The sequence below is a fragment of the Mustela putorius genome, unplaced genomic scaffold, assembly GCF_011764305.1.
Source record: "Mustela putorius furo isolate JIRA1106 unplaced genomic scaffold, ASM1176430v1.1 tig00003853_pilon_pilon_pilon, whole genome shotgun sequence".
Taxonomy (NCBI): domain Eukaryota; kingdom Metazoa; phylum Chordata; class Mammalia; order Carnivora; family Mustelidae; genus Mustela; species Mustela putorius.
Window position 1 is genome coordinate 85,051,854 of NW_025422005.1, and position 20,012 is coordinate 85,071,865.

Below are 20,012 nucleotides of genomic sequence, written 5' to 3' on the forward strand. Positions count from 1 at the left end.
CTATTCAGCTTTTCTGGAAAACATTCCGATATATGACCAAGTAGTACTGCCTTTCAGAATAATTTGGGTATAAATATGAGACAAGTTCATCGGTAAGAAGTCATTCATATTATATATTATTTGTAGTAGTCAGGTAGTTGTTAGAAGAAAGCTCTCTTCAGCACTAAAATACCACCTTACTACACAGTACCTTAAATCATTTTCTAAGTGTTTTTACACATATTTTCTCCTTTTATGATCACAACACTGTTACAGAAATGAAGTGCAGAGTTCTCAACATTACCAATACAGAAACAGACTCTAGGGGCGATGGAGTTAAGGCTAAACAAAAATTTCAAAACACTCCCCCAAGTGACATGATTTTCATGGTTCTAGCACTATAATATGTGGGGTTTTATTCTTTCAGTAGTGGATTTAGAATACATAGTTTTAAAAGCCTTAAATTTTTAAAATGAACAAAAAACTCTGGTAAATAAGCATTTTTATTAATAAGTCATTTATTTTATAAATGTCATTTATTATATAAATTTTATGTATTTTATTTTATAAATAAGTCATTTATTTTTAATAAGTCACAAAAACTGCCAATTTAATGTTGTCAGAATTCCTCAAGTGATGCAAATTTCTAACAGAACTATTATTTCAGATTAACTAAATAAAAAAGTAATTTGAATTGGTAAAAACATTAAAACTGAAATTGCAATATTCTTAGGTATTTTAAGAACTATTTCTAAAAATGACATTAAGTAGTTGATTAAATTCACTTAATTGGGGAAATTCTTACATAGAAAATGTTTAAATACTAGAGCACTCAAGGGTGTTTGGAACAATTTGTTTTCACAAAAAGTTTTCTCTCTGCAAAACTTCTTAGGACGACCTTTCCTTGTAGAACAAATGTAAACTTTAGTTCCTATATAAATGATCATAAATTGAGAATTGATGATACCCAAACCAATGAGATCCCACTGCATTTTCTCTTTCACATCAAATTATTGAAACAGCTAATTCAATCAGTTTAATCTACAACTGGCTGAACAAAACTAAATTACAGCTAAATAAACTACTGCCCACTTGTGATGCCCAGGGATTACACTCTGTAATTTATGTCGAGTATAATTTAATTAAATGACATGCTATGTTCTTTTTTTTTTTTTTTAAGATTTCATTTATTTATTTGTGAGAGAGAGAGGAGCTGGAGCGAGCACAGGCAGACAGAGCAGCAGACAGAGGCAGAGGGAGAAGCAGGCTCCCTGCCAAGCAAGGTGCCCGATGTGGCACTCAATCCCAGGACACTGGGATCATGACCTGAGCTGAAGGCAGCTGCTTAACCAACTGAGCCACCCAGGCGTCCCGACATGCTATGAGAAATGGTTTTACCTATAAATGGTTTTAGGTTAAAGAGGTTTTTTATTTTTTATTTCTTTATTTGAGAGAGAGTGTGAGAGGGGTGGGGAGGTGGCGGGAGGAGGGGAGCAGAGGGAGAGGGACAAGCAGACTCCAAGCTGAGCACAGAGCCCGATGTGGTCAAAATCAAGAGTCAGACACTAACCAACCACGCCACCCAGGCACCCCTCAAAGAACTTTTCTTCAATTCAGAATACTTTATTAATCCTGATAAACATTTTAATATTATAAACTCTTTGTAGGGTGGTGCCTCAGTGGTGCAGTTGGTTAGATGTCTGCCTCTCGATTTTGGCTCAGGTCATGATCTCAGGATTCTGAGATCGAGCCCCATGTCAGGCGCAGCACAGAGTCTGCTTAAGACTCTCTCCCTCTCCCTCTGCCGTTCCCACTCGTGCTGTTTATCTATCTAAATAAATCTTAAAAAAATAAGATTATAAACTCCGCGGGATACCTTATTTATGTTGTTATAGCAGATTTTCATAAGTGTGCATACAAACAGTGCTAGAAATTCAGTCCCAGTGTTCTAGCAGCAGAATGGAGCTGATACTCATAGTTTCTGACTAGAATTTTCACTGTAACAAAGTGGCTAGGATTACGGGCTTTAGAATTAAACAGAGCTGGGGTCAAATTGTAGTTCCCCCAGTTACTAACTATGCGATTATAGGCAAGATGTTAAACCTCTGTGGGTCTCAATGATGCACATGTCAAATGCAAGTAATAATCTAGATAACTCAATCTACATGATTACATGAAATAATGTATATACAGCATTAGAACAGAGAAAGTATTCAGTCAATGAGAGACAGTGATGTTAAAGGACAGGATTCTACTATAGCTTATGTTCCTCCTTCTCTTTCCTTAATACTTTCCCATGATAGCAAGACTCCTCAATTAGGATTAATTAGATATAGTGGTGGTGGCCAGATGTTCTGGCAACTTAATTCCGCACAGCTTTAGGATCAGAATACTTAGAACAGCTGCCACACAGCCTCAGCATTAAAACCATGCCCTCACTCCAGAAAAAAGAAATTTAGACTCTTAACCAGTAATACTTGCTCTTCTTTGTACCTACTTCTTAACAAACTTAGTTACTGGTGTTCCCAGAAAGTTAGGAAGGAGAATCATGGGTGGGCATGATCATAATGCTAAGAAGTAAGCTGAAAAACCAAAAGCCAGATGCAAAATTGTGCTGTTTCCAGAATAATAAATGTTCATTAACATATTTTTATGTAATCAAAAAAGATTCTAGGCTATACTCAATACCCTCACTATAAGGAGTAAAATATATAAAATTTAAAAAAAAAAAAGAAAATTAATGGTTCCCCTAAAAATATTTTCTAAGTTGATATAAGAAACTTCACTTATTTAAAAATGTGAGGAGCCATCTTACTTTGTTAAATAGAGACTAGAGAAAGCCAGATTAGATGTAAAAAGAATGCATGGCATTATACTTAAAACTGAGTTTACAGCAGACAACACACTGAGACATGGAATAGCTCTGATAGAATCTTGATAATATTAAATAATTGGATTTCAACTTATATATATATTTAATAGTATATGCCTTGTAGTATATGTGCTGCTGAAGCAAGCACAACAGTATATGCCTTCTAAATGTCACACATACAAAGAGGCATAAGTGAGACCAGTAAGCTCTTTTCAAGTAAAGGTCTGTCTACAGTCAAAGCACTCATAGACAGGACCTGGACATCACAAATAGAGTTTCCCTTCTCAGAATTATCCTGATACGCCCGCCTTGAAAAGTAGATACTACCACCATGTTCCAAAAGACAGTACCACAGAATATCATTTAAAAAAGCATTGGAAGACAGGATTAATTTCCAGGACTACTATTAAGATGTCTAAATTTGATCTCTTATACCCTTATACCCTTGGTAGTTCTATGCTATAATTATTTTCCACCTGTAAAATGGAAATAATGTATCTTATACCTATAAAAGACTTTTTGTTTGGTCATTTTCTATTTATAGTATAATTGGTTTTACTAGCACTAAAGCAAAAACAATATAAACAAGTTGAATATTACTATAAATTCTTGCTTGAGAAAAGGTACACAAAATATTTAGAAATCTTTCCCACTTATAAAATTAAAGAGAAGCATATATAAATCTCATTAAATTGAATCTTCTGTTTTATAGGTTTGCTTATAGATAGGTTATGATTCATAGTTTATTCTTACAGTAAAAAAACACAACATAAATAGAAGAGCAAAAAAGCACATATGCAAAATAAAACCACTATGCAAGGTAACTGTTTAGATTACACTCTACTAGCAAACAAAAGACAACAGTGAGCAAATGATCAGTTCTCTATGAGTATTAATGGATAATTTTTATTCTGAACATAACCTACACAACCTCATTTTTTACAGATATAAAATAAACTGCACATACATAAAACTTGATAAATCTGAAATATATATATATATATACCCATATACCATTACCACAATAAAGATAAAGAACACACCCACCCCACCCACAGGAGATTCCTTATCTAGGCAACCACTAATCAGTTTTCGGTCTTTATGCATTAGTTTGCATTTTCTAAAATTTTATGTACGTAGATCATACCACATGTTCTCTTTTTTGTCTGGTTTCTTTCACTCAGCATAATTTTTTGAGATTCATTCATGCTATACAGGAGATGATTTTTTATGAAACAATTCTCTAGAAAAAACACCCCTGCTCTGAAACAGTTCTATGACTTTGTATTTTGCTATATAACAAGACTTATAAAGTTGAATCCCATCAGAAATGTCAAAACAAACTCTAAAGCCAAATAATAAAAGACCCCATAAATCTCAACTGTTTATTTGTTCATATAAATAATTCATTTTTTTGGATGGCCTAGATTAGTATCTAATCTAGTCTAGACTGGGTGTTCTAATTTAATAACACTCACAATAGTGTTCAATATCTTTGCTTGTTCAGTTTGTGCCCAGACTGATGCTCCCTGGTGGTCTAGTGGTTAGGATTCAGCACTCTCTGTGCAAAGAGTATAACCCTCCTGCATTTTCACGTCCTAACTGAATAATAACAACAATAAAAAGTCACTGATCCATCAAAATAATTTTGTGTTTCAGGTAATTTTAAAAGGTAAATTCTTTTTTGTTTTTAATACTCCTAAATCATGCCTTTCAATACCGGAATCACCCCTACTACATAGATTATGATCTCTTGTCGATTTCACATTAAAAGGAACAAGAGCCTTGAAGAAATGGATAATTTCCAGATCTCAGATAGGAAATGTACACAGTGAGCCCCAATCATCTTCTTGTGCCAAAGGCAAGAAAGCTTTTGAAAATTAATGAGGTCATGTTAAAAGAACACACAGGAGGGGCGCCTGGGTGGCTCAGTCGGTTGAGCAGCTGCCTTCAGCTCAGGTCATGATCCCAGGATCCTGGGATCGAGTCCTGCATTGGGCTCCCTGCTTGGCCAGGAAGCCTGCTTCTTTCTCTCCCACTCCCCCTGCTTGTGTTCCCTCTCTTACTGTGTCTCTCTGTCAAATAAATAAATAAAATCTTAAAAAAAAAAAAAAAGAACACACAGGAGCCACCCTGAAAGAGTCTCTTCTATTACAATTTCAGCATGAAAACGAATGATTATAATAGATTAAACACAGCTAATCAATTGGATACACACAAAGAGAAAATTAGAAATTTAATATCACTATTAAAAGCAACCCCTTGGTAAGGGAAAAGAAGCATTTATTCTGTCTTTCCCATAGAAACTGTATTTCAGAGTAACTAACAGACCCAACTGATTGAGGGTGAAGCTCCACTTCACAGAATAATGCTAGCTAATAATGTAAAAAGAATGACAGAATCAAAAAATCATCATTCCACAACCCCTAAAGCAATTGTTAATTTAGGCAAGGACACTCAAATGATTATGAAGTATCTATATAGTGCCATATGTAGTGAAGCGAGAAAAGACAAATCCCAAAGACGTAACATTTTGCAAAACAAATGGCATAGTCCTGTCCACAAGTCAGTGTCACGAAACAAAATGGGAAAGAGTATGAGTCACATGAAAAGAGACCATGGGCCATGTCTAGTCCCCTATTGGACCTCAGTTTGAACAAACCAGTTGAAATTTCAAGGGCATTTTGGGGGCAACTGGGGAAATTTAAATAGTCTGAGTATCAGATGAAATGAAAATGTATTGTCATGAAAACACAGACCTAGTTAAGCAAACAGATTAGAATACAGTAAGCATAATACATTATTTGGTTTAAAAAAAAAAAACTACTTCAAAGTGTGTGTGCTTAGAAAAACATCTGGAATGATATACACTAATGTGTTAAGAGTGGTTCTGAGTAGCAGGAAAGTTTTCATTTTCTTATTTTTGGTTTTCTGCATTTTATATATAAGAAGGCTTTAATAGGCCATCTTCCAACTTTTGGAGGCAGCATGTCATAGTGTAAAATATTCTGGACAAAGACAAGCGATCAAGTTCTAAATCTGGCTCTGTCACTGACCATTGGGCAAATCGCTCAACCTTTATAGGTTGCGTTTCGTTTCTTCATCTGTTAAACTGAAATACTTCACAAGTAAGGATAAAGTAAATAGTGAAACTTTTTATAAACTGTGAAGTATGACTGTGATATTAGTTGCTGTTGTTATTAATGATACAGTCTGCAGAACTATGAGTCAACCAGCCACCGTAATTCAGACTTCTTTCAGATGTCTATTTCAGCCCTTCCCAGATAGATTGCTGGCTTAGGGTTGCATCACAAAATTTATGCCACACACATGCCTCCCCCTGCCCCCCTAGCCAATCCCTGATGGCCAAGCTGTTTCCTAGATGACATAACTTTACTGTATCACAACAATGCCATAAGGAATTTCTGAGGTAGACAGCTGTCTCCCACCACTGGGAGAGCCCACTGTTTGAGTTTTCCTCTGCAACACTGTCACAACAGATTCACTTTTGTCAGGACATCTACTGCTTCTACGTCCCATGGTCACTGCTTCTTCTGAATGCTAGTCTCTTCACTTTTCGTTACGATTTTCCTTCTTTTCTCTTCCAGTTCTCTTCAAGAAGTTTGGCTTTCATAACCATAATTGCCAATGAGAGTATGGGCTTTTTTTTTGAATATTTAATTAAAAAAATTTTTAAAGTAATTTCTACCCCCAACATGGAGTCAAACTCACAATCCCAAGATCAAGATCAAGAGTTGCATGCTCCACTGATTGGCTTAGTCAGACACCCCAAGAAAGTGTTTTTGTTTTTGAGTCAGTGGCAAACTAAATGATCTCACTGTTACATTTAATCTTTCACATATTCCAGTTTTTGTCATTAGTGACTAGGATTCAAGGCCTGAATCTTTAATTCCTGAGAAAGACTGTTGATTCTTTTGAACACTAAGGATTATAGAAGGCAGGCCTCCAGATAAATTAAGTGTTAATGTATATGTTTCTAATATGGTAACTGGTCAGAAGATAATCATTCATCACAGAGGACCTTTTCTGTTTTCCTAATTTCAGCTTTTAAACCACCAAATTAAATTCTGTAAGTTATTAAAAGTAAACATCTCTTTTAATTAGTACCCATAACAAAAGGACAGCAGTAATCAATTTGGCAAAATAGATGAACATGTTTACAATACCTTTTAAAGCTTCCGTTTCTATGTCTACTAATGGCTTTCCCACATAGGCAATATCGTCTAGATTATAATACAGTTTTTTAATTACTCCATCATAACGACTAGTGATAGTAACAGAAGCTTTATCGCTTTGAACTTCACAGATGCTATCAAATTGAGACACTGTATCTCCTTCTTTTACATACCTAAAAGAAAAAGACACAAAACACTTTTACATGAATAATTATAAGTATATAATACTAATCATTCTAACAATGTAAATGCTACACTGAATTAGGTCAGTATCTATCCACTACGTCATTTAGTCCCAGATAGTGCACCAAAAAATGTCAGAAAAAGACTATAAAGGGGTCTCTTTGATGTATCCTCAAGAAATACTAAAAATTTAAAAGCCATTGATAGATATATAATCCAAAAATTTAATTACACTTTCAGGTGTGATGCCTCACCCATTTCTTGGAAGAAATTCTAAAAATGTGTTTTTAAAATGTTATTTCCTTTTATTATATTAGTCTTCATCAAACTTTAAGGTTTGTCTATTATTCTATAATTAAGTCCAAAAATAGATATCCCTAATGCATATTCTTTGTAATTTCATGAATTTTGGATTGAGTTCTCTCAGTCTTTCCTTCTAGAATTTTTAAATCTGTTCTTTTATATGAGTCTCTTTTTCTCCTTAATCATCTTAGGTATGCTTTGTAAGTCTCTTCTAGATATTCTTTTTTTTCCCAAAGATTTTATTTATTCATTTGACAGAGACAGCACAAGCACGGGGAGTGGCAGGCAGAAGGAGAGGAAGAAGCAGGCTCCCCCAGTGAGCAGGGAGCCTGATGTGGGGCTCAGTCCCACCAGGACCATGACCTGAACTGAAGACACACACTTAACTGACTGAGCCATCCCAGTGTCCCAGGGTCTTCTAGATACTCTTAGCAAACAGACTAGGATGAATGGAACCAAATCTGAAATGCATCATATGATTTTGATTCTTATACCGTTCTTCATGTATCTAGCACATTTCTGACTTACTATCATCAATTCTTCATTAAGATAATTGTTCAGTCCTTCTTATTCCTTGTTTTCTTATCTTAGCCAGTTCTCAGTCCATAGTAAAACATCACCCATGACACAGAAACTAGGTTTAAAAGCACATATAGCAGGGGCGCCTGGGTGGCTCAGTGGTTTGGGCTGCTGCCTTCGGCTCGGGTCATGATCTCAGGGTCCTGGGATCGAGCCCCGCATCGGGCTCCCTGCTCCGCAGGAAGCCTGCTTCCCTCTTTCTCTCTCTCTCTCTCTGCCTGCCTCTCTGCCTACTTGTGATCTCTGTCAAATAAATAAATAAAATCTTTAAAAAAAAAAAAAAAGCACATATAGCAGACTTAAACTTCTAGAATGGTGGACTATGTCCCTCTGGAACTCTGCTCCTCTATAAATACAAGTATACCAGCAAAAGTTATTAAAAACGGACTTTTTCAGAATTCTAGAAATTACAATAGGGCAATAATCAAGAAAGACCTATTTAGGAAAAGTGGCTGAATCTCATTAAAAATAGCTGGCTTTATCTTTTTTAAAAAAGATTTTATTTATTATTTGAGAGATAGCAAGAAAGAGCAAGCACAACCAAGGGGAAAGGCAGAGGGAAAGGGAGAGAGAGAATCAGACTCACCAGTGAACAGGAAGCCCAACATGGGGCTCGATCCCAGGACTGTGACCTGAGATCATGACCTGAGCTTAAGGCCGATGTGATTGAGCCGCCCAGGTGCACCCTACTTTTATTATTTTAACTCCTGTTCTCCTTTTCTTTTCCAGCTCAGCATTAGTCTTGAAAATCAGCAGCCTTATGTTATAGCAAGGGCAGACCCAAGTTTGGAGTTTTACAAAAAGCTATGCTCCCAGAGAACTGTCCCTATTTGACATGTTGGACAGCTATTTGGAGAAAATCCATTCACAGAGCTCATTCTGTTTGACATGACTCAGTTCCCTCAGGGTGTTTGCTGAAAATAGTCCACAGCAATTGAAAATTGTGGCTAGCTTAGGCAATGATAAAAGGGCAAACAAGAGGTTCTTAAAAGGAAGACCTGGGTAATAAGACGTCCATATATCCTACCACTTATCTGCCACATTATTTTATGTAAAATATCCAGTTTTCAACAAAATACTACAAGACATGTAAAGAAACACAAAGTATGGCCCGTGTAGAGAAAAAAAGCAGTCAATGGAAACCATCCCTGAGGATGTACAGATGTTAATTAATAATAATTAATGTTATTAATTAACTTCAATAAAAGTTAAATCAGCAATTAAATATTCAAAGTACTAAAAGAAACCATATCTAAACAATTAAAGGGACACAGGAGAAAATGATGCCTCACTAAATAAAGACTATCAATAAAGAGATAAAATCTTTGAAGAAATAATGGCTAAAAACTTCCTAAACTTGAAGAAAACATTAATGTACCCATGTAAGAAACTCAACAAAGTCCAAATAGGATAAATTCAAAAGAGCCACACCTAGACACTTCATAATCAAACTGCTGAAAGGCAATGAGAAAATCTTAAAATCAGCAAAAGAAAAACCACTCATCAACTATAGGAACCCTTTCAAGACTAACAGATAGTTTCTAGTCAGAAACCATGGAGGCCAAAAGGTAATGAATGCACATTCAATGTGCTGAAAGAAAAGAAAGACTGGGGATGTCTGAGTGGCTCAACTGGCTGCATCTGCCTTTAGCTCAGGTCAGGATCTTGCGGTCCTGGGATCGAGACCCACATTGGGCTCCTTGCTCAGCAGGGAGCCTGCTTCTTTCTCTGCCTGCTGCTCCCCATGCTTGTACTCTCTCTCTCTCTGACAAATCTTTAAAAAAAAATCTTTAAAAAAAAAAAAGAAGAAGAAGAAGAAGAAAGACTGCCAGTCAAGGATCTTATATCTAACAAAACTGTGCTTCAAAAAATGAAGGAGAAATAAATACATTCTCAAATAACTTAAAACAGTATTTTTGCTAGCAACTTGCCTTACAAGAAATGCTAAAAGGAGTCCTTCAAGCTAAAATAAAAGGCCAATAGACAGCAACTCAAATCCACATGAAGATATAAAGAATACTAATAAAGATTAACTACATAGGTAAATATACAAGACACTATACATATTTTTTAAAGATTTTATTTATTTATTTGACAGAGAGAGATCACAAGTAGGCAGAGAGAGAGGAAGAGAAGCAGGCTCCCTGCTGAGCAGAGAGCCCGATGCGGGGCTCAATCCCAGGACCCTGGGATCATGACCAGAGCCGAAGGCTGAGGCTTTAACCCACTGAGCCATCCAGGTGCCCCAAGACACTAAATTTTCTTTGTACAGCTTTTTAATTCTATCTGATTTACAAAACAAGTGCATAAAGCAATATTTTAAAAACTATTGATGGGCTTATAATTTTAAAACAGGTAATACATATGATGATAATAGCAAAAAAGGAGGGGAGAAGGGAAGAAGCTATATTGGAGCAACGTTTTTAATGTACTATAGAAACTAAGTTGATATTAATCCAAACTACATTGTTTTTTATTAAACCACAGGGCAGCCACTAAGAAAGTAACTAAATATATCTATATATTTAGTCTTTATATATATATATATATAAAGAAACAAGGAAATTAAAATGGTATGGTAGAAATAGCTATTTATCACAAGAGGCACTAATGGGAGAAATATATGAAAAAAACCACATAAAACATAGAAAACAAATAGCAAAATGGCAGATATGAATTTTACTTTATCTATTATATTAAATATAAATGGCTTAAACATGCCAATAAAAGGCATAGTTGGAAAAATGGATTTCAAAAAATGATTCCACTATATACTATCTATGAGACACAAATAAGTTAAAAGGATGCAAAAAAATATATCATGCAGGAGGGAAAGATGGTGGCAGAGCAGGAGGACCCAAGGCTCACCTCATCCCACAAATACAACTAGACAACTCCCATATCATCCTACATACCCTTAAGAAATCATACCTTAAGAAATCAGTCTTAAGGCTGGCAGAACAAACTCCACAACTAAAGGTAGAGAAGAGGTCACATTAATGAATGTAGGATGTGCAGAGACATGGTTTAGGAGAGAAACAGACTGGCAGCTGCAGTTGCGAGGTAGGTAACTGGTGGCAGAGAAGGGTGAGAGACAAACTAACACACAGGGGAGTGCACGGGGAAAACTTAATTGCAATAGTAATTGGCTTGGAATTGGCTGAATTTCAGGAGTTCTTGCAAACAGCACAGCTTAAAGCCTAGAGCTGTCAAGGTCAGTGGACTTGGCTCAGAAAGAGCCTGAAGGCATTGAGGGTGCTCTTGGAAAGAAGACTAGGCAAATAGCCTGCAGATATACAGCATGGAAACAGTGACCTCAAAAACATCCTGGATCACAAGGTGAGAAGGTTATTTGTTTATCTTAGAGGACAGCATTCACAGAGAGAACCCTTCAGAAACAAAAGAACTGGGAGGTGCAATTTCCCTCCCCTCCCCTTCAGCAAAAGCACAGGTCTACCTACAGGAAGCTGTGTGGTGCTGACACATACTATTTAGCATGTTTACACCAAGTCCCACCACCCCCTGCACCCCATGCTCCAGTGGAAGCACCCTTCCTGGCCACACTGCCTCAGTCTCAGCATGGTGGGTCCCCTCCCCCAAAAGACTGGTCCAAAACCCTACCAATGCTGTATCACCCAATCTGGGAGTTTTGTGGAGCCTTGGTTCTGACAGCAGTGGCAACAGGGTCTCATTTGACAAGCAGACCAGAGCACACCTAATTAAAACACACCACAATCAGGCCAGGGACCAAATATTGCCCACAACAGGCCAAGGTATCCTCTGCAGACAACACGCCTAAAGGATAAAGTGGCCAGGATAAAACAGCAGAGCACATGCAACACACACTGGAGACACTCCTATAAGTGCCAGGCTTTGGAGAACAGGGGACACTACATGTCAGGGCACTAGGATACTAGAGGACCTCTTCTTTATAAGGTTATTACCTTTAAGAACATGTTTCTAAACACAAAGAAACAGGCACAGAGACTTAAACAAAATGAGAAGACAGAGAAATTTGATCCAAATGAAAGAATAGGCCATGGCTGGAGATCTAAGTGGAAGAGATATAAGTAATATTCCTGATGGAGTATTTCAAGTAATAATCATAAAATACTCCTTAAACTTGAAAAGAGAGTAGGACACATCAGTAAGACCCTTAATGGAGATTTAAAAAAAGATCAAATTAGAGATGAAGAGTAAAATAAACAAGATTAGAAACACACTTTATGAAATGAACACCAGTTTGGAGCAAATTAATGATCTAGAAAACATAGTAATGGGAAGTAATCAAGTTGAACAAAAGAGAGAAAAAAGAATTATGCAAAATGAGAACAGACTTAAGGAACTCAGTGACTCCACCAAATGTAGTAGCATTTATATTATAGGAGTCCCAAAAGAGAGAGAAAATGGGGATAGAAACTTTATTTGAAGAAATAATAGCTGAAAACAGCTCTAATCTGGGGAAGGAAACAGATATCCAGACCTAGTAGGCACAGAGAGCCCCTATCAAAACTGACAAAAGCAGATCTACACCAAGACATATTGTAATCACATTGGCAAAATACGGTGTTAAAGAAAATTTAAAAGCAGAAAGACAAAAGAAAACAGCAACATACAAGAAAAACCACATAAGGCTATCAAGAGATTTTTCAGCAGAAACTTTCAAAGCCAGAAGAGATTGACATGATATATTTGAAGTGCTAAATGGAAAAAAAATGCAGACAACAATGCTCTAGTGATCAAGTCTATCATTCAGAATAGAAGGAAAGATAAGGAATTTCTCAGACAAACAAGTACTAAAGGAGTTTATGGCCACTAAACCAGCCTTGCAAGAAACATTTAAAGAGACTCTGAGTGGAAAGGAGAGACTGATAGTGACAGTATGATGGTAGGAAACACAAGAGCAGTAAAAATGACTATTCCTGTAAAAAATAAGTCAAAGAATTCACAAGTAGAAGGATGTAAAATATAACAATATATACCTAAAACATGGGGAGGAGAGAAGAATGTGCTCAAATTTACATGGCCATCAACTTAATTTACACTGCTATATGCAGAAGATGTTATATATAAACCTAATGGTAACAACAAACCAAAACCCACTAATAAATATGCAAAGAATAAAGAGAAAGAAATCTAAATATATCACTCAACAAAACCAGAAAACCATGAAAGACAGGAAAATTCTTCAGAAACAACCACAAAACAGGTAATAAAATAGTTAAAAATACATATCAATTACTTGGAATGTAAATGGATTAAATATCCCAATCAAAAGACAGGGAGACAGAATGGATAAAAAACAAAAATCAAAAAAAAAAAAAAAAGACCCATCTATATGCTGTTTACAAGAGACTCATTTTAGACCTAAAGACACCTGCAGATTGAAAGTGGGGATGGAGAAACATCTATCATACAAATGGATGTCAAAAGAAAGCTGAGTATGGGGCACCTGGGTCTCTCAGTCGGTTGAGCTCCTGACTCTTGATTTGGGCTTGGGTCTTGATCTCAGGGTCATGAGATCCAGCCCTATATCAGGCTCTATGCTCAGCATGGAATCTGCTTGAGATTTTTTTCTCCCACTTCCTCTGTTCCTCCCTCAGCTCATGTTCTCTTTCTCTACAATAAACAAATAAATAGAATCTTTAATTAAAAAAAAAAAAAAGAGGGGTGCCTGGGTGGCTCAGTGGGTTAAAGCCTCTGCCTTTGGCTCAGGTCATGATCTCAGGTCCTGGGATCGAGCCCCATATCAGGCTCTCTGCTCAGCGGGGAGCCTGCTTCCCACCCCCCTCTGTCTGCCTCTCTGCCTGCTTGTGATCTCTGTCTGTCAAATAAATAAATAAATCTTTAAAAAAAAAAAAAAAAGAAAGAAAGAAAAGAAAAGAAAGAGACAAATAAGGACATTATGTAATAAAAAAGGGGACAATCCAACAAGAAGATATAATTGTAAATATTTATGCACCCAACATGGGAGGACCCAAATAAATAAAATAGCTAATAACAAAAATAAAGGACCCAATATATAATACAATAATAAAAGAGTACTTTAATACCCCACTTACATCAATGGACAGCTCATTTAAACAGAAAATCAACAAGGAAACAATGACTTTGAAAGACACTCTGGACCAGATGGATTTAATAGATATATTCAGAACATTCCAGCATAAAACAGGAGAACATGCACTCTTTTCAGGCATATATGAAACATCCTCCAGAATAGATCACATATTAAGCAACAAAACAATCCTTGACAAATTCAGGAAGACTAAAGTCATACGATGCATCTTTTCCTATCACAATGTTATTAAACTAGAAATCAACCACAAGAAAAAATTTGGAAAGCTCACAAATACAATGAGGTTAAATAACATGCTAATAAGCAAGAATGGGTCAAACAGGAAATAAAAAGAGGAAATTTTAAAAGTACATAGAAACAATTGAAAATAAAAACATAAGGTCCACAAACAAAGTTCTAAAAGGGAAGTTTACAGCAATTTGGCCTACCTCAAGAAGCAAGAAAAATCTCAAATAAACAATCTACTCTTATCCCCAAAAAAGCTAGAAAAAAGAACAAAAACAAAACCTAAAAGTAGCAGGAAGGAAATAAACAAGATTAGGGCAGAAATAAATGATAAAGAAAATTTAAAAACAATAGAACAGATCAATGAAACCAGGACCCGGTTCTTTGGAAAAATCAATAAAATTGATAAACCTCTAGCCAGACTTATCAAGGAAAAAAGAAAAAGAACTCAAATAGATAAAATCACAAATGAAAGAGGAGAATCAACCACCATCACCACAAAAACACAAATAATTGTAAGAGATTATTATAAAAACTATCTGCCAACAAATTGGACAACTGGAAGTAATGGATATATTACTAGAAACATATAAACTACCAAAACTGAATCAGAAGAAATTGAAATTTTGAGTAGAGAGAGAACCAGCAAAGAAATCAAATCAGTAGTGAAAAAACTCCCAACAAACAGAAGTCTTATCGATACATCACATCAATAAGAGAATAAGAATCATATGATCATTTCAATAGACAAATAAAAAGCATCTTACAATGTACAGTATCTATTCATGATTAAAACCCTCAACAAAGTAGGTTTAGAGGGAACATAACTCAACATAATAAAGGCCATATATGAAAAACCCACAGCTAACATCATCCTGAATGAGGAAAAACTGAGACTTTCCCTAAGGTCGGGAATAAGATATGATGTCCACTTTCTTCACTTTTATTCAACATTGTACTAGAAGTACTCACCTCAGCAATAAGACAACAACAAAAATAAAAGGCATCCAAACTGGTAAAGAAGAAGCAAAACTTCCACTTTTTGCAGGTGACATATTATATAGAAAACCCAAAAGATTCCACCAAAAAACTACTAAAACTGCTAAATGAATTAAGTAAAGCTGCAGGATACAAAATCAATGTACAGAAATCTGTTTCATTTTGATACATCACTATAGAAGCAGCACAAAGAGAAATTAAGAAAACAAACCCATTTACAATTGCACCAAAAATAAGAAGACATCTAGGAATAAACCTAACCAAAGAGAAGAGAAAGACTTGTACTCTGAAAAAAATAAAACACTGATGAAAGAAACTGAAGATGATACAAAGAAATGCAAAGATATTTCAGCTCATGGATTGGAAAAACAAATATGATTAAAAATGTCTATACTACTGCGGCACCTGGGTCGCTCAGTGGGTTAAGCCTCTGCCTTCAGCTCAGGTCATGATCTCAGGGTCTTGGGATCAAGCCCGCATCGGGCTCTCTTCCCCCTCTCTCCGCCTGCCTCTCTGTCCACTTATGATCTCTCTCTGTCAAATAAATAAATAAAAAATCTTTAAAAAAAAACTCTACTATATTTTTTTACTCAAAGCAATCTACACATTTAATGTAATTCCTATCAAAATACCAACAGCATTTTTCACAGAGGTAGAACAAACAATCCTAAAATTTGTATGGGATCACAAAAGACCACAAATAGCCAAAGCAATCTTGAGAAAGAAACGCAAAGCCAGAAGGATCAAAATTCCAGACTTCAAGTTATATTACAAAGCCGTAATAATCAAAACAGTATGGTACTGGCACAAAAACAGACATGTTGATCAATAGAACAAAACAGAAAATCCAGAGATAAACTCACAATTATACAGTCACAACACATGCAAAATACATAACACACACACACACACACACACACACACACACACACACAAAATCATGCAAACAGTAACCAAAAGAAAGCTGGAGTAGCTGTATTACTATCAGACAAAACTGACTTTAAAGCAAAAGCAAATATATAATCCAAACTTGTTTTGGAAATCTGTCAAAGCCTTTTTGAAATTGAAGTATTTTTCTTCATTACCCATTTATTTGCTGCTACAAATTCTAAGGATAAGGTTTTACTGCCACTTACACGAAAACATCACCTTCTGTGAAATCATGCTTCCTTACACATTCAAATTTCTATTCTTGCTGTACAGCACACTATTCTACTTTTGAACATTTTACCAATCTACATTATATATACATATGATGTATGTGTGTGTGTGTATATATATATAGTATGTGTATCTATATATATACCATATGGTAATACATACTACATATATCACATAATATTATATATAGAGTGCTTAAATACATGATGTTGTATATATATAGAGTGTGTGTATATATGTAATTATATATACATATACTTTTTTAAAGTAGACTTAAAAAAAAAAAAGCCCAATGTGGGGCTCAAACTCACAACCATGAGATCAAGGCCTGAGCCAAGATCAAGAGCCAACCACAACTTACTGAGCCACCCAGGCGCCCCCAACTGCTTTACAATATATATTATTTCCCCTTGAATTGAGATTTATAGATATTAAGTTAGAGAAAAAGCACACAGAATTTAAGAAAGCTCTTAATATTTCTTTAAAAACTTCTTGTAAAACCTTAAAAAAAAAAACTTCTGTAAAACCTTAATCAAATATGTTTTTCTTATCTAATGAACTATTAATTTTCATTAGGAATGACATAATCTCCTTTTCCAAGAACCTTAAAACCCTATATCAAAACATATGTGTCCAGAGAATTAGTAAGAGGTAGAAATTAAGAAATGTTAAAAAAAAAATTCTAGAATCTACAAAGACTAGTGTTTGTCTTAGAAAGAAGTTATTTTTCTAAAAGATAGAAAGAAGCAAAAATGTACATATTACTTGGCAGATTTAAAAGGCATTCTCTATATATTATATTATTTGATCCTTTCAAAACCTTTGTGAGGGCGCCTGGGTGGCTCAGTTGGTTAAGCCACTGCCTTCGGCTCGGGTCATGATCCCAGGGTCCCGGGATCCAATATCTAGCTTCCCCTGCTCATGGGGAGCCTGCTAAAAAAACAAAAACAAAAATAACAACAAAAAACCTTTGTAAGATGGCAGAGTAAGTGCTGTTTCCCCCAATTTACACATTAAGAATCAATGCTCAGTAGAGACCAAGTGAATCCCAGGCAAGATGGTTTATAAGTATCAGAGTCAGGCTCTTCTAATTTGCTCTTGCTCCTTCCTTAATCCCACAATGCCACTAGAGATGTAACGGTAAGGCACAATTACATTCTTACTGTTTTCTAATTTACGAAGTAACAACAGTGAGAACTACAGAGAAAGAATATACAAGTGGCTGAATTAGATTCTTATAGGGATCTTCAACGGTATAAAACTATGGAGAAGAGCACCCATTTATTCATCTTCACTGCTATTCCTAGACACTTTTAAAAATTAGTTCACTACCCAGAGGTGTTTCTTTTTTATTTCCAAAAAGGAAACAGAAAAGAGGTAGAAGAATGATTAAAGCAGTAGGAGCCTGTTACAAGGCTTCTTTTGAAAAACTCTGAACCTTTGCAAAATTATTTTTTGATTAATATCTTTCAGTATTACATTTAACCTATCCTAAAAATACAGGCCAACTGTCAGAGAACAGTGAGTAAAATGTACAGACATTCTTACTGAGGTCATTTTCAGTAAAGAGAGCTTAGACTATATCATGATTTTAAAATAGTCTGGAAAAAAATAGTTCATATAAAATGTCATTCAAACACATGGTCATATCAAGTTAACATTTTTTACAGACTAATTTCCCTTTTTCATAGGGGGGTGAGCAGTGAAATAATTTTTTTAAAAGAATAAAAAATAATCCTTAAGAAATTACATCAAATAAAATGTCATGATGTATGATGAATTGTGTTAACAACATATTAGCAACATAAACTACCTTAATGCTTTTAAAACAAAGCATTGTTACAGAAAGAAATTTCTCAACTTAAAGAATTCATATTTATTTTCAAACAACTAATTTTTACATTGACTTACAATCTTTTTCAGAATAACTTACTTTTTTTTTTTTTTTAAGATTTTATTTTTAGGTAATCTCTACACCCAGCATGGGGCTCGAACTTCCAAACCTGAGATCAAGATCACATACTCTACTAACCAAGCCAGAGAGTTGCCCCAACTTACCATTCTTTAATAGTTACTTCTCTAATACCTTCTCCGATGTCTGAGAGTTTGAACTGAACAATCTGCCCCTGCAGAGCTTCAAAGACAAATGAGAAATGGTCTCATTAAATACATAATATATTCCTAATAGATGCTTTCACAACTAAATGAGAGGCAGAACCTATTGCATTTTACAGATAAAAAAAGTATTTAATAATTTTTGAAAGCATAAGCATCATTCATAACCATCAAAGATTTAAATAAATTACTCAGCATCACAGACCTATGAATAATGGCCACAGCACTTCCATTTTCCAACATTCAAGAAAAAGAATGCACTCTTACAAAGGTATAGAAGGCCCAGCTAGCTGGATCTCCTTGTTTTCTGCTATTAAACTATAGTAACCTTACTGTCCTGCTCTTAGATCTCTTTTGACTTCAAGTAACTCTACTCATTCTTAGTGGATAACAATCAGATGGGTCTATATATAGAAAACTTGGAAAATTTTCATCTGTCTAAACCATGTTCTGCCAACTTATTAAATCTTTGTCTCTCTCCTTCCTTTCCATTGTTTATCCCTTTTTAAATTTCTACTCCACTCTTATTAACAACTAGATGCCAAGTGATACTTTACGGCAATTATTCCCCAGAAAAAGTATTTCTGGTCAACAGGAAGTAGATATGGATCCTCTCACTTTTGCAGGATAACAAGTGGCTCTGAACTGATTCAAGAGTTCTCCTCTATCTTCATCAAAATTGCTTACAAAATACACAACAAGCTGATTCAAGTCCTAAGATTTTCTTTAATAAATATGAGGAGATAAGTTTATGGTTAAAAAATACAAGTGCATTTTTGATATAGAGGTATTAGGCACCTCTTATTTCCTCTCTGATAAGTTCGGTCCTCTTATGGCCTTCTGCTCAAAGTACAAACTGGAACCTTTCTGAAAAAGTAGTTTGGTGTTAAATATCAAAAGCCTTAAAAAAAAAAAGTCCACATCTTTGACTCAATAAGCAATTCTGCTGTTAAGACTTTTTCCCCCTGAGGAAATAATTAAGAAAGGTACACAAAGATTTGTACTCAAGAATAGTTATCATAGGGGCACCTGGGCTGGCTCAGTGGGTTAAAGCCTCTGCCTTCGGCTCAGGTCGTGATCCCAGGGTCGTGGGATCAAGCCCTGAGTTGGGCTTTCTGCTCAGCGGGGAGCCTGCTTCCCTCTCTCTCTCTCTGCTTGCCTCTCTGCCTACTTGTGATCTCTGTCTGTCAAATAAATAAATAAAATCTTAAAAAAAAAAAAAAAGAATAGTTATCATAGAGTTAAAATGAAGATCTATAAATTCCAATTGAAGTAACTGAAAAACGACAAATATATTATGGAACCTCTATACAAAACAGTA

At 35.4% G+C, this 20,012-nt stretch overlaps 1 protein-coding gene across 1 annotated transcript in view; it reads right to left on the minus strand.

Annotated features, from left to right (window-relative positions):
* The window catches only part of DBT (dihydrolipoamide branched chain transacylase E2), a 54,684-nt gene that overhangs the window by 26,196 nt on the left and 8,476 nt on the right, over nucleotides 1–20,012 (minus strand). Inside the window, exons 3-4 of the mRNA XM_045064908.1 lie at nucleotides 18,635–18,710; nucleotides 7,039–7,220 (exon numbers count right to left, since the gene is read on the minus strand). Of these exons, the coding sequence (XP_044920843.1) occupies nucleotides 7,039–7,220; nucleotides 18,635–18,710 (258 nt within the window). The remainder of the gene's footprint in view (nucleotides 1–7,038; nucleotides 7,221–18,634; nucleotides 18,711–20,012) is intronic.